At 45.6% G+C, this 12,808-nt stretch overlaps 1 protein-coding gene across 5 annotated transcripts in view; it reads right to left on the reverse strand.

The window, feature by feature from the left end:
* The window catches only part of CCSER2 (coiled-coil serine rich protein 2), a 253,366-nt gene that overhangs the window by 96,644 nt on the left and 143,914 nt on the right, over positions 1-12,808 (reverse strand). For all 5 annotated transcript variants that reach the window (XM_069753196.1, XM_069753195.1, XM_069753193.1 and 2 more), the window contains exon 5: positions 4,082-4,226. In XM_069753196.1, coding sequence (XP_069609297.1) covers positions 4,082-4,226 — 145 coding nt within the window. The remainder of the gene's footprint in view (positions 1-4,081; positions 4,227-12,808) is intronic.

The following is a 12,808-nucleotide window of genomic DNA, read 5'->3' on the forward strand; positions in this document are numbered from 1 at the left end:
ACATGGTTTTTTTTTGCCTTCCTCTGGATCAACATGTTAGGGCATGTTAGGTTAGGCTATGGGTTGAACTAGATGGACATATAGTCTTCCTTCAACCTTAATAACTATGTAACTATGTAACTATCACTTTGTACTACATTATTCCAGTACTGTGACATCGCTGTGTACTACATTATTCCAGTACTGTGACATCGCTGTGTACTACATTATTCCAGTACTGTGACATCACTGTGTACTACATTATTCCAGTACTGTGTCATCGCTGTGTACTACATTATTCCAGTACTGTGACATCACTGTGTACTACATTATTCCAGTACTGTGACATTGCTGTGTAATACATTATTCCAGTACTGTGGCATCACTGTGTACTACATTATTCCAGTACTGTGTCATCGCTGTGTACTACATTATTCCAGTACTGTGACATTGCTGTGTACTACATTATTCCAGTACTGTGACATCACTGTGTACTACATTATTCCAGCACTGTGACATCACTGTGTAATATATTATTCCAGCACTATCACTGTGTACTACATTATTCCAGTACTGTGACATCGCTGTGTACTACATTATTCCAGTACTGTGACATCACTGTGTACTACATTATTCCAGTACTGTGACATCACTGTGTACTACATTATTCCAGTACTGTGACATCACTCTGTACTATATTATTACAGTACTGTGACATCACTGTGTACTACATTATTCCAGTACTGTGACATCACTCTGTACTACATTATTACAGTACTGTGACATCACTGTGTACTACATTATTCCAGTACTGTGACATCACTGTGTACTACATTATTCCAGTACTGTGACATCACTCTGTACTATATTATTACAGTACTGTGACATCACTGTGTACTACATTATTCCAGTACTGTGACATCACTGTGTACTACATTATTCCAGTACTGTGACATCACTCTGTACTACATTATTACAGTACTGTGACATCACTGTGTACTACATTATTCCAGCACTGTGACATCACTGTGTACTACATTATTCCAGTACTGTGACATCACTCTGTACTACATTATTCCAGTACTGTGACATCACTCTGTACTATATTATTACAGTACTGTGACATCACTGTGTAATATATTATTACAGTACTGTGACATCACTGTGTACTACATTATTCCAGCACTGTGACATCACTGTGTAATATATTATTACAGTACTGTGACATCACTGTGTACTATATTATTCCAGTACTGTGACATTGCTGTGTAATACATTATTCCAGTACTGTGACATCACTGTGTACATTATTCCAGTACTGTGACATCACTGTGTACTACATTATTCCAGCACTGTGACATCGCAGTGTACTACATTATTCCAGTACTGTGACATCACTATGTACTACATTATTCCAGTACTGTGACATCACTGTGTACTACATTATTCCAGCACTGTGACATCGCTGTGTACTACATTATTCCAGTACTGTGACATCGCTGTGTAATATATTATTACAGTACTGTGACATCACTGTGTACTACATTATTCCAGCACTGTGACATCACTGTGTACTACATTATTCCAGTACTGTGACATCGCTGTGTACTATATTATTCCAGTACTGTGACATCACTGTGTAATATATTATTACAGTACTGTGACATCGCTGTGTACTACATTATTCCAGTACTGTGACATCACTGTGTACTACATTATTCCAGTACTGTGACATCACTGTGTACTACATTATTCCAGTACTGTGACATCACTCTGTACTATATTATTACAGTACTGTGACATCACTGTGTACTACATTATTCCAGTACTGTGACATCACTCTGTACTACATTATTACAGTACTGTGACATCACTGTGTACTACATTATTCCAGTACTGTGACATCACTGTGTACTACATTATTCCAGTACTGTGACATCACTCTGTACTATATTATTACAGTACTGTGACATCACTGTGTACTACATTATTCCAGTACTGTGACATCACTGTGTACTACATTATTCCAGCACTGTGACATCACTGTGTACTACATTATTCCAGTACTGTGACATCACTCTGTACTACATTATTCCAGTACTGTGACATCACTCTGTACTATATTATTACAGTACTGTGACATCACTGTGTAATATATTATTACAGTACTGTGACATCACTGTGTACTACATTATTCCAGCACTGTGACATCACTGTGTAATATATTATTACAGTACTGTGACATCACTGTGTACTATATTATTCCAGTACTGTGACATTGCTGTGTAATACATTATTCCAGTACTGTGACATCACTCTGTACTATATTATTACAGTACTGTGACATCACTGTGTACTACATTATTCCAGTACTGTGACATCACTGTGTACTACATTATTCCAGCACTGTGACATCACTATGTACTACATTATTCCAGTACTGTGACATCACTGTGTACTACATTATTCCAGCACTGTGACATCGCTGTGTACTACATTATTCCAGTACTGTGACATCGCTGTGTAATATATTATTACAGTACTGTGACATCACTGTGTACTACATTATTCCAGCACTGTGACATCACTGTGTAATATATTATTACAGTACTGTGACATCACTGTGTACTATATTATTCCAGTACTGTGACATTGCTGTGTAATACATTATTCCAGTACTGTGACATCACTGTGTACATTATTCCAGTACTGTGACATCACTGTGTACATTATTCCAGCACTGTGACATCGCAGTGTACTACATTATTCCAGTACTGTGACATCACTGTGTACTACATTATTCCAGTACTGTGACATCACTCTGTACTACATTATTCCAGTACTGTGACATCACTCTGTACTACATTATTCCAGCACTGTGACATCACTGTGTACATTATTTCAGTACTGTGACATCACTCTGTACTACATTATTCCAGTACTGTGACATCACTGTGTACTACATTATTCCAGTACTGTGACATCACTCTGTACTACATTATTCCAGTACTGTGACATCACTCTGTACTACATTATTCCAGCACTGTGACATCACTGTGTACTACATTATTCCAGCACTGTGACATCACTGTGTACTACATTATTCCAGTACTGGGACATCATTGTGTTCTACATTATTCCAGTACTGTGACATCACTGTGTACTACATTATTCCAGCACTGTGACATCACTGTGTACTACATTATTCCAGTACTGTGACATCATTGTGTTCTACATTATTACAGTTCTGTGACATCACTGTGTACTACATTATTCCAGCACTGTGACATCACTGTGTACATTATTTCAGTACTGTGACATCACTCTGTACTACATTATTCCAGTACTGTGACATCACTGTGTACTACATTATTCCAGCACTGTGACATCACTGTGTACATTATTACAGTACTGTGACATTGCTGTGTAATACATTATTCCAGTACTGTGACATCATTGTGTTCTACATTATTCCAGTACTGTGACATCATTGTGTTCTACATTATTACAGTTCTGTGACATCACTGTGTACTACATTATTACAGTTCTGTGACATCACTGTGTACTACATTATTACAGTACTATGACCCTGTGATGTGATTACCCTTTCTTACAACTGTACAGTGTTTGAAATGTTTTGGGACTTTTGTCCCTATTTTGAGATGTTATTTGGGGCACTAGACCTTTTGTAAATGGAGTCTTTCTGCCACTCTTTACCAGCTGAGACAACTTTTTGAAAAGTAGGCAGAGCTTTGTGGAGAGGGGAGTTGGCGAAGAGCAGCCGCTAATTCATAATTTACTACACAACTATCCAAAGGTGGAGTCCACAATGACGCAAATGCAGTCTAGGCTTCTTATGGTGGCACACCGCAGCTTAAACATGATCCAAATTAATTAAGAGACGCACTTACTCCAGCGCACTGTTCATCAAGACTGTCATGCATCTTGCTGGATCTGGGCCTTTGTGCATAATAGAGGTATAAGTGCAGACGTTGTAGGTGCAGCTGTAGGGGAAGCTGTTACAGATGTGGTTTTTGATAAGTACCTCTGCTGGGAAGTTCTGAGATCGCCTTTAATCCTTGAGAAGAGATGAGTAACCTACCTGCCATTGTGGTAGTGGTCAGGATTGCTCAAGTGGTACTGCTCTTGCCCATTTAGACGCGGTGGTGCCCTTTTCCAAAACACTTGCTGCTGCTGCCGCAAACTCCGATCAGTTCTTTCAAAATGGCTCATATTTTCAACTTTTCCTGAAATAGAAAGTAAAGTCAGTATCATATTTTGGCTGTAATAGTGCACTGGTTATTTTCAAAACTACCAATATATACTGTACAAGCACGATAACATGTAGGGGAAAGGTTCTGTATCCCAGATACGTTGGTAGCTTATCTATACAAGGTAGTCAGCTTTTATTTTACTACCTAATATGTACATTGTACAGTGTGGAAATATATCCTTGAGTGAAAATGGGAGAGGGCGAGGGAAGGCCGTCAGGCGCAACACAGAGGGAAGGCCGTCAGGCGCAGCACAGAGGGAAGGCCGTCAGGAGCAACACAGAGGGAAGGCCGTGAGGCGCAACACAGAGGGAAGGCCGTCAGGAGCAACACAGAGGGAAGGCTGTCAGGCGCAGCACAGAGGGAAGGCCGTCAGGCGCAACACAGAGGGAAGGCCGTCAGGCGCAGCACAGAGGGAAGGCCGTCAGGCGCAGCACAGAGGGAAGGCCGTCAGGCGCAGCACAGAGGGAAGGCCGTCAGGCGCAGCACAGAGGGAAGGCCGTCAGGCGCAGCACAGAGGGAAGGCCGTCAGGCGCAACACAGAGGGAAGGCCGTCAGGAGCAACACAGAGGGAAGGCCGTCAGGCGCAACACAGAGGGAAGGCCGTCAGGAGCAACACAGAGGGAAGGCCGTCAGGCGCAGCACAGAGGGAAGGCCGTCAGGCGCAGCACAGAGGGAAGGCCGTCAGGCGCAACACAGAGGGAAGGCCGTCAGGCGCAACACAGAGGGAAGGCCGTCAGGCGCAACACAGAGGGAAGGCCGTCAGGCGCAGCACAGAGGGAAGGCCGTCAGGCGCAGCACAGAGGGAAGGCCGTCAGGCGCAGCACAGAGGGAAGGCCGTCAGGCGCAGCACAGAGGGAAGGACGTCAGGCGCAGCACAGAGGGAAGGACGTCAGGCGCAGCACAGAGGGAAGGCAGTCAGGCGCAGCACAGAGGGAAGGCCGTCAGGCGCAGCACAGAGGGAAGGCCGTCAGGCGCAGCACAGAGGGAAGGCCGTCAGGCGCAGCACAGAGGGAAGGCCGTCAGGCGCAGCACAGAGGGAAGGCCGTCAGGCGCAGCACAGAGGGAAGGCCGTCAGGCGCAGCACAGAGGGAAGGCCGTCAGGCGCAGCACAGAGGGAAGGCCGTCAGGCGCAGCACAGAGGGAAGGCCGTCAGGCGCAGCACAGAGGGAAGGCCGTCAGGCGCAGCACAGAGGGAAGGCCGTCAGGCGCAGCACAGAGGGAAGGCCGTCAGGCGCAGCACAGAGGGAAGGCCGTCAGGCGCAGCACAGGGGGAAGGCCGTCAGGAGCAACACAGAGGGAAGGCCGTCAGGAGCAACACAGAGGGAAGGCCGTCAGAAGCAACACAGAGGGAAGGCCGTCAGGAGCAACACAGAGGGAAGGCCGTCAGGCGCAACACAGAGGGAAGGCCGTCAGGAGCAACACAGAGGGAAGGCCGTCAGGCGCAACACAGAGGGAAGGCCGTCAGGAGCAACACAGAGGGAAGGCCGTCAGGCGCAACACAGAGGGAAGGCCGTCAGGCGCAACACAGAGGGAAGGCCGTCAGGCGCAGCACAGGGGGAAGGCCGTCAGGAGCAACACAGAGGGAAGGCCGTCAGGAGCAACACAGAGGGAAGGCCGTCAGAAGCAACACAGAGGGAAGGCCGTCAGGAGCAACACAGAGGGAAGGACGTCAGGAGCAACACAGAGGGAAGGCCGTCAGGCGCAACACAGAGGGAAGGCCGTCAGGCGCAACACAGAGGGAAGGCCGTCAGGCGCAACACAGAGGGAAGGCCGTCAGGCGCAGCACAGGGGGAAGGCCGTCAGGAGCAACACAGAGGGAAGGCCGTCAGGCGCAACACAGAGGGAAGGCCGTCAGGCGCAGCACAGGGGGAAGGCCGTCAGGAGCAACACAGAGGGAAGGCCGTCAGGAGCAACACAGAGGGAAGGCCGTCAGAAGCAACACAGAGGGAAGGCCGTCAGGAGCAACACAGAGGGAAGGACGTCAGGAGCAACACAGAGGGAAGGCCGTCAGGCGCAACACAGAGGGAAGGCCGTCAGGCGCAACACAGAGGGAAGGCCGTCAGGAGCAACACAGAGGGAAGGCCGTCAGGCGCAACACAGTGGGAAGGCCGTCAGGAGCAACACAGAGGGAAGGCCGTCAGGCGCAACACAGAGGGAAGGCCGTCAGGCGCAACACAGAGGGAAGGCCGTCAGGCGCAACACAGAGGGAAGGCCGTCAGGCGCAACACAGAGGGAAGGCCGTCAGGAGCAACACAGAGGGAAGGCCGTCAGGAGCAACACAGAGGGAAGGCCGTCAGGCGCAACACAGAGGGAAGGCCGTCAGGAGCAACACAGAGGCAATTCAGTCAGAGGCAGCACAGAAGGAATATTGAAGCATTGTAGCAAAACGCGCGTTGGGGTTGTTTTCAACGTCCATCTTCTCAAGGTTGGTCTTCTATGGGCATTTTTGATTGATCTCTAATCTTCAGCATACTTTTTTAGGGACTTCGATTACAATTGAATCCCTCAATATCTGGCTGGCTATGGTGTGACATATCTGCAAAAAAAAAAAAAAATATATATATATATATATATATATATATATATATATATATATATATATATATATTTTTTTTTTTTTTTTTTTTTTTTTTTTGGATCGGGTGCCCAGTATATTCTGCATTTGCGGGTTTATATTGTTAAATTACATAGGGGGCCCTTTTGAAATTTCTTGCAGTTAGCAATTGTGTGCAGGTTACTTTATATTTGTGTTCATTATTTGTCTTTTTTGCACATATATGCTCCTGTAGCTTATGGCCTGTTATATATTAATATCATTTAATATTATTATCAGCCTTGCTGTTTATTCATTTTTAGTATGCCCTTTGGATTGTTTTGACCACCTATTGGACGTGTCACTTTAACCCTGTTTTTTCTGTTTTTCATGTTTATGTATTTATTTATTAAAATGATGATGAAATTGTCTTTTTTAATATAATCATCAATACAATTTATACATTTTTATTGCTCTATGATCCATTTTTCTGTTTTGGGTTATAATTATTTATTTATGGATAAGCTTATAATTTGAAGACCCCCCCTTTCTTTGGTTAACAGAAGGAATACAGTCAGGCGCAGCAGAGAGGGAATACCATCAGATGTAGCAGAGAGGGAATACCATCAGATGTAGCAGAGAGGGAATACCATCAGGTGTAGTAGAGAGGGAATACCATCAGGTGTAGCAGAGAGGGAATACCATCAGATGTAGCAGAGAGGGAATACCATCAGATGTAGCAGAGAGGGAATACCATCAGGTGTAGCAGAGAGGGAATACCATCAGGTGTAGTAGAGAGGGAATACCATCAGGTGTAGCAGAGAGGGAATACCATCAGATGTAGCAGAGAGGGAATACCATCAGATGCAGCAGATAGGGAATACCATCAGGTGCAGCAGAGAGGGAATACCATCAGATGTAGCAGAGAGGGAATACCATCAGGTGTAGCAGAGAGGGAATACCATCAGATGTAGCAGAGAGGGAATACCATCAGATGTAGCAGAGAGGGAATACCATCAGGTGTAGCAGAGAGGGAATACCATCAGATGTAGCAGAGAGGGAATACCATCAGATGTAGCGGAGAGGGAATACCATCAGGTGTAGCAGAGAGGGAATACCATCAGGTGTAGCAGAGAGGGAATACCATCAGATGGAGCAGAGAGGGAATACCATCAGATGTAGCAGAGAGGGAATACCATCAGGTGTAGCAGAGAGGGAATACCATCAGATGTAGCAGAGAGGGAATACCATCAGGTGTAGCAGAGAGGGAATACCATCAGGTGTAGCAGAGAGGGAATACCATCAGATGTAGCAGAGAGGGAATACCATCAGGTGTAGCAGAGAGGGAATACCATCAGGTGTAGCAGAGAGGGAATACCATCAGATGTAGTAGAGAGGGAATACCATCAGATGCAGCAGAGAGGGAATACCATCAGGTGTAGCAGAGAGGGAATACCATCAGATGTAGTAGAGAGGGAATACCATCAGGTGTAGCAGAGAGGGAATACCATCAGGTGTAGCAGAGAGGGAATACCATCAGATGTAGCAGAGAGGGAATACCATCAGGTGTAGCAGAGAAGGAATACCATCAGGTGCAGCAGAGAGGGAATACCATCAGATGTAGCAGAGAGGGAATACCATCAGGTGTAGCAGAGAAGGAATACCATCAGGTGCAGCAGAGAGGGAATACCATCAGATGTAGCAGAGAGGGAATACCATCAGATGTAGTAGAGAGGGAATACCATCAGATGTAGTAGAGAGGGAATACCATCAGGTGTAGCAGAGAGGGAATACCATCAGATGTAGTAGAGAGGGAATACCATCAGGTGTAGCAGAGAGGGAATACCATCAGGTGTAGCAGAGAGGGAATACCATCAGGTGTAGCAGAGAGGGAATACCATCAGATGTAGTAGAGAGGGAATACCATCAGGTGTAGCAGAGAGGAAATACCATTAAGTGTAGCAGAGAGTGAATACCATCAGATGTAGCAGAGGGGAATACCATCAGATGTAGCAGAGAGGGAATACCATTAAGTGTAGCAGAGAGGGAATACCATCAGATGTAGCAGAGAGGGAATACCATCAGATGTAGCAGAGAGGGAATACCATTAAGTGTAGCAGAGAGTGAATACCATCAGATGTAGTAGAGAGGGAATACCATCAGATGTAGTAGAGAGGGAATACCATCAGGTGTAGCAGAGAGGGAATACCATCAGATGTAGTAGAGAGGGAATACCATCAGGTGTAGCAGAGAGGGAATACCATCAGGTGTAGCAGAGAGGGAATACCATCAGGTGTAGCAGAGAGGGAATACCATCAGATGTAGCAGAGAGGGAATACCATCAGGTGCAGCAGAGAGGAAATACCATTAAGTGTAGCAGAGAGTGAATACCATCAGATGTAGCAGAGGGGAATACCATCAGATGTAGCAGAGAGGGAATACCATTAAGTGTAGCAGAGAGGGAATACCATCAGATGTAGCAGAGAGGGAATACCATCAGATGTAGCAGAGAGGGAATACCATTAAGTGTAGCAGAGAGTGAATACCATCAGATGTAGCAGAGGGGAATACCATTAAGTGTAGCAGAGAGGGAATACCATCAGATGTAGCAGAGGGGAATACCATTAAGTGTAGCAGAGAGGGAATACCATCAGATGTAGCAGATAGGAGACTTTCAGGTAAAGTAGAGCAGTTCTTGTCATAACTCACAAATATCACATTGTGTCTTTTACAGTTAATAATGAACTGTACATAACCATACCATAATGTTAAGGACACAAACAAGTTGCCATTAAGTATGAAATGACAAGCTCAGCTCTGCTTCATCTGCTATGGCTTCCACAGCTTCAGTAGTCTATGGCATACAACAAAATTTACCAGCAGCCGCCTACTTTGTTCTGGTTTCTGCATCTACAAGTCAGCATCGATAATTAAAGCTGGTAAAAATGTAATCTAACAGTTTCTTTCCACTAGAATGCCTTGCTTCAGCAGATGTTTCCTCGTTAGAGGGTTAGAAATATGTTCTGCTGCGACCCAGAGCTTGTACAGCTGTGTAGCCCTCCTCTGTATACAGGAACATCTATACGTCTCATCCTACAAACAGAGAGGTCCACGAAGAACTGGACGTCAATAAGAGTACAAGTAACAGGACAAGCAGAAGACTTAGAGAAGGAACAGTAATAAACTGAGCAAGTCTATGTGGAGCTCCCTCAATAACCAGCAGCTACTTACCCAAACCCCAGCGCCACACAAGGGGAACATTGTGTCATTCTCCATACAAACAGGCCTTCCTTCCTACTGAATTCCCACCCTTCGTGTGGCTGGGAATACGGCCCAGTTTTGTCCTGTGACTTGGAAAAAAAAAAACCAGCCCTAACTAGCCATTTGCATAGTTAGCAAACCAGACTGGTGTCTTTAAATAGCTGCTTGTCTCAGAGGAGAGGCAAGCTGAATGTTGAAGGCCAGACAGCACAATATTTACTTTTACCCAGTAAATTCCTAGATGGCCTCGTTAGATATAGAGATGAACCCAAGACAAGCAAAAAAAGTAACCAGCACTGCTGGAAAACGAAGACTGCCAGGAGCAGCTGCAGCAGGAACTGAGCTCATTCCTGCCTTACAAAGCACAAGCAAAGAACAGGTTAAAGAAGCCAAGCGGGGCTCTTCATGTAAAGTCATGCTCCTGGTGCTTAGTGCAAGCCTAAAACATTCATTAATTAGCTTCTGCGCAGCTACAAAGGCTTAAAGAGTCATGGAGAGATCAACAACACACACGTTAATATGAGGACTATGACATGCTCAGTCTCATAGGCTGTAGCCAAATTAATCACTTCCAGTAAAGAAGGAAGATCAAGTCATATGGTGAAAGATATACTAGCTGTACGAGTAGGGACAGACTAGCTACACGGTGAGGGACAGACTAGCTACACGGTGAGGGACAGACTAGCTACACGGTGAGGGACAGACTAGCTACACGGTGAGGGACAGACTAGCTACACGGTGAGGGACAGACTAGCTACACGGTGAGGGACAGACTAGCTACACGGTGAGGGACAGACTAGCTACACGGTGAGGGACAGATTACCTATGCCAGTGATGGCGAACCTTTTAGAGTATGTCAAAAAAAAGACTCGCACATCCAAACTAGTGTGAATAGGTGCATACCAGGAGCAGCTACCTCCATACATAAATATACAAAAAAGGTTGCACTCTATCGTGCACTCTATCCCATTGATGGGCTCACACTATTTGATTATATCAAATTCTGTGCAAAGCTTCTCTTAAATATTTTGCTAATGTTCAAAAGCCATTTTGCTATTCATATTTCATATATTTCAGATTAGACATGCTTTTGCACGATAGAGTGCAACCTTTTTTGTATACTTTTAGAGTATGTGTCCACCGTCCGTAATGACGGCGCTTTGGAGGGAGCGGAAAACTTGCTCCGCCCAAGAGTCGCTCCCTTCTGTACGCACGGTGATTCTGGATGTGTTCATTGCACACATCCGGAATCTCCACACCCCATACATAGGGCCCTGTGATAAACAGACATGCTGCGATCTAAAAAGACACGCCGCATGTCCGCAAACACAGGGCTGCCGGATGCGTGTTCGCACGCATAGTGGAGATGGGATTTCATAAAATCCCCTCCATTATGCTGTAACATCTGGATGCTGCGGGTTGAACGCTGCGGTTGTACAACTGTAATCCGGCCTGTGGACACATACCCTTAGAGACAGAGTGCCCAAACTGCAATCCAAAACCCACTGATTTTTCGTAATGTGCCCTGAATACTGAGGCTTTAGATTAGAAAGACAACTCATACATTGCATAGCTCATTATCCCCATCCTTGCATGCGTGGCTCATTATCCCCATACTTGCATGCGTGGCTCATTATCCCCATTCTTGTGCGTGGCTCATTATCCCCATCCTTGAATCCATGGCTCATTATCCCCATCCTTGTATGCGTGGCTCATTATCCCCATCCTTGCATGTGTGGCTCCTTATCCCAATCCTTGTATGCGTGGCTCATTATCTCCATCCTTGCATGCGTGGCTCCTTATCCCCATTCTTGTATGCGTGGCTCCTTATCCCCATCCTTGTATGCGTGGCTCCTTATCCCCATCCTTGTATGCGTGGCTCCTTATCCCCATCCTTGTATGCGTGGCTCCTTATCCCCATCCTTGTATGCGTGGCTCCTTAACCGCACCTGAGGGACAGACTACCTATACAGTGAGGGACAAACTAACTACACGGTGAGGGACAGACTAGCTGCCCTGTTGAGGGCAGAGCAAAGTACTGCAGTGCGCAGGCGCCGGGAAAGGTCAGAGAGGCCCGGCGGCTGCGCACTGCAGTAGTTTGCTCTGCCCTCAACAGGGCAGACAAAGTACGCTTGCGCCGGAGCCGCAGCATGAAGACAAGGAGAGGACGTCATCCTATGTAAATGGAAGGCCCTGGACCAGACCGCGACGCCCATCGAATCGAATCACCCGCCCAGGTGAGTATAATCTAACCTCTTTTTCTCATCTTTCAGGATACATCGGGAGCTTATCTACAGAATTCCAGAATGCTGTAGATAGGCCCCTGATGCTGGGGGCTTAGCTCACCTTCCATTTTGGGGGTGACAGGTTCCCTTTAAATAATAAGTAATTGTATATGTATATGCCGCTGAACCGCTGTAAACATATAATACAAAGTGTGAAAAACAAGTAAAGTTGATCTGTCATCTGATTTCACAATATTATGTATTATCAATTACATATTCATTACACTGATATATTTATTTTTAATATTCACACCAGAATAGCTTTATAATCCTGATATTAAGATGATCATTTTTTGAGTCCAGCAACAGAATTGAGTAGCTCATAAGATGGAGTGGATAATGTCTCCATTCATCCAGCCTGGCTGACAGCTGCAGCTTGTACTGAGCAGTATGAGATTGCAGCAGGGAGGTGGGACACTGGACAGCTGTCAAACAGTCTAGGCCAGCGGAGATCGATCTCAATTTTCCCATACATC

Source organism: Ranitomeya imitator, chromosome 2, assembly GCF_032444005.1.
Source record: "Ranitomeya imitator isolate aRanImi1 chromosome 2, aRanImi1.pri, whole genome shotgun sequence".
Taxonomy (NCBI): domain Eukaryota; kingdom Metazoa; phylum Chordata; class Amphibia; order Anura; family Dendrobatidae; genus Ranitomeya; species Ranitomeya imitator.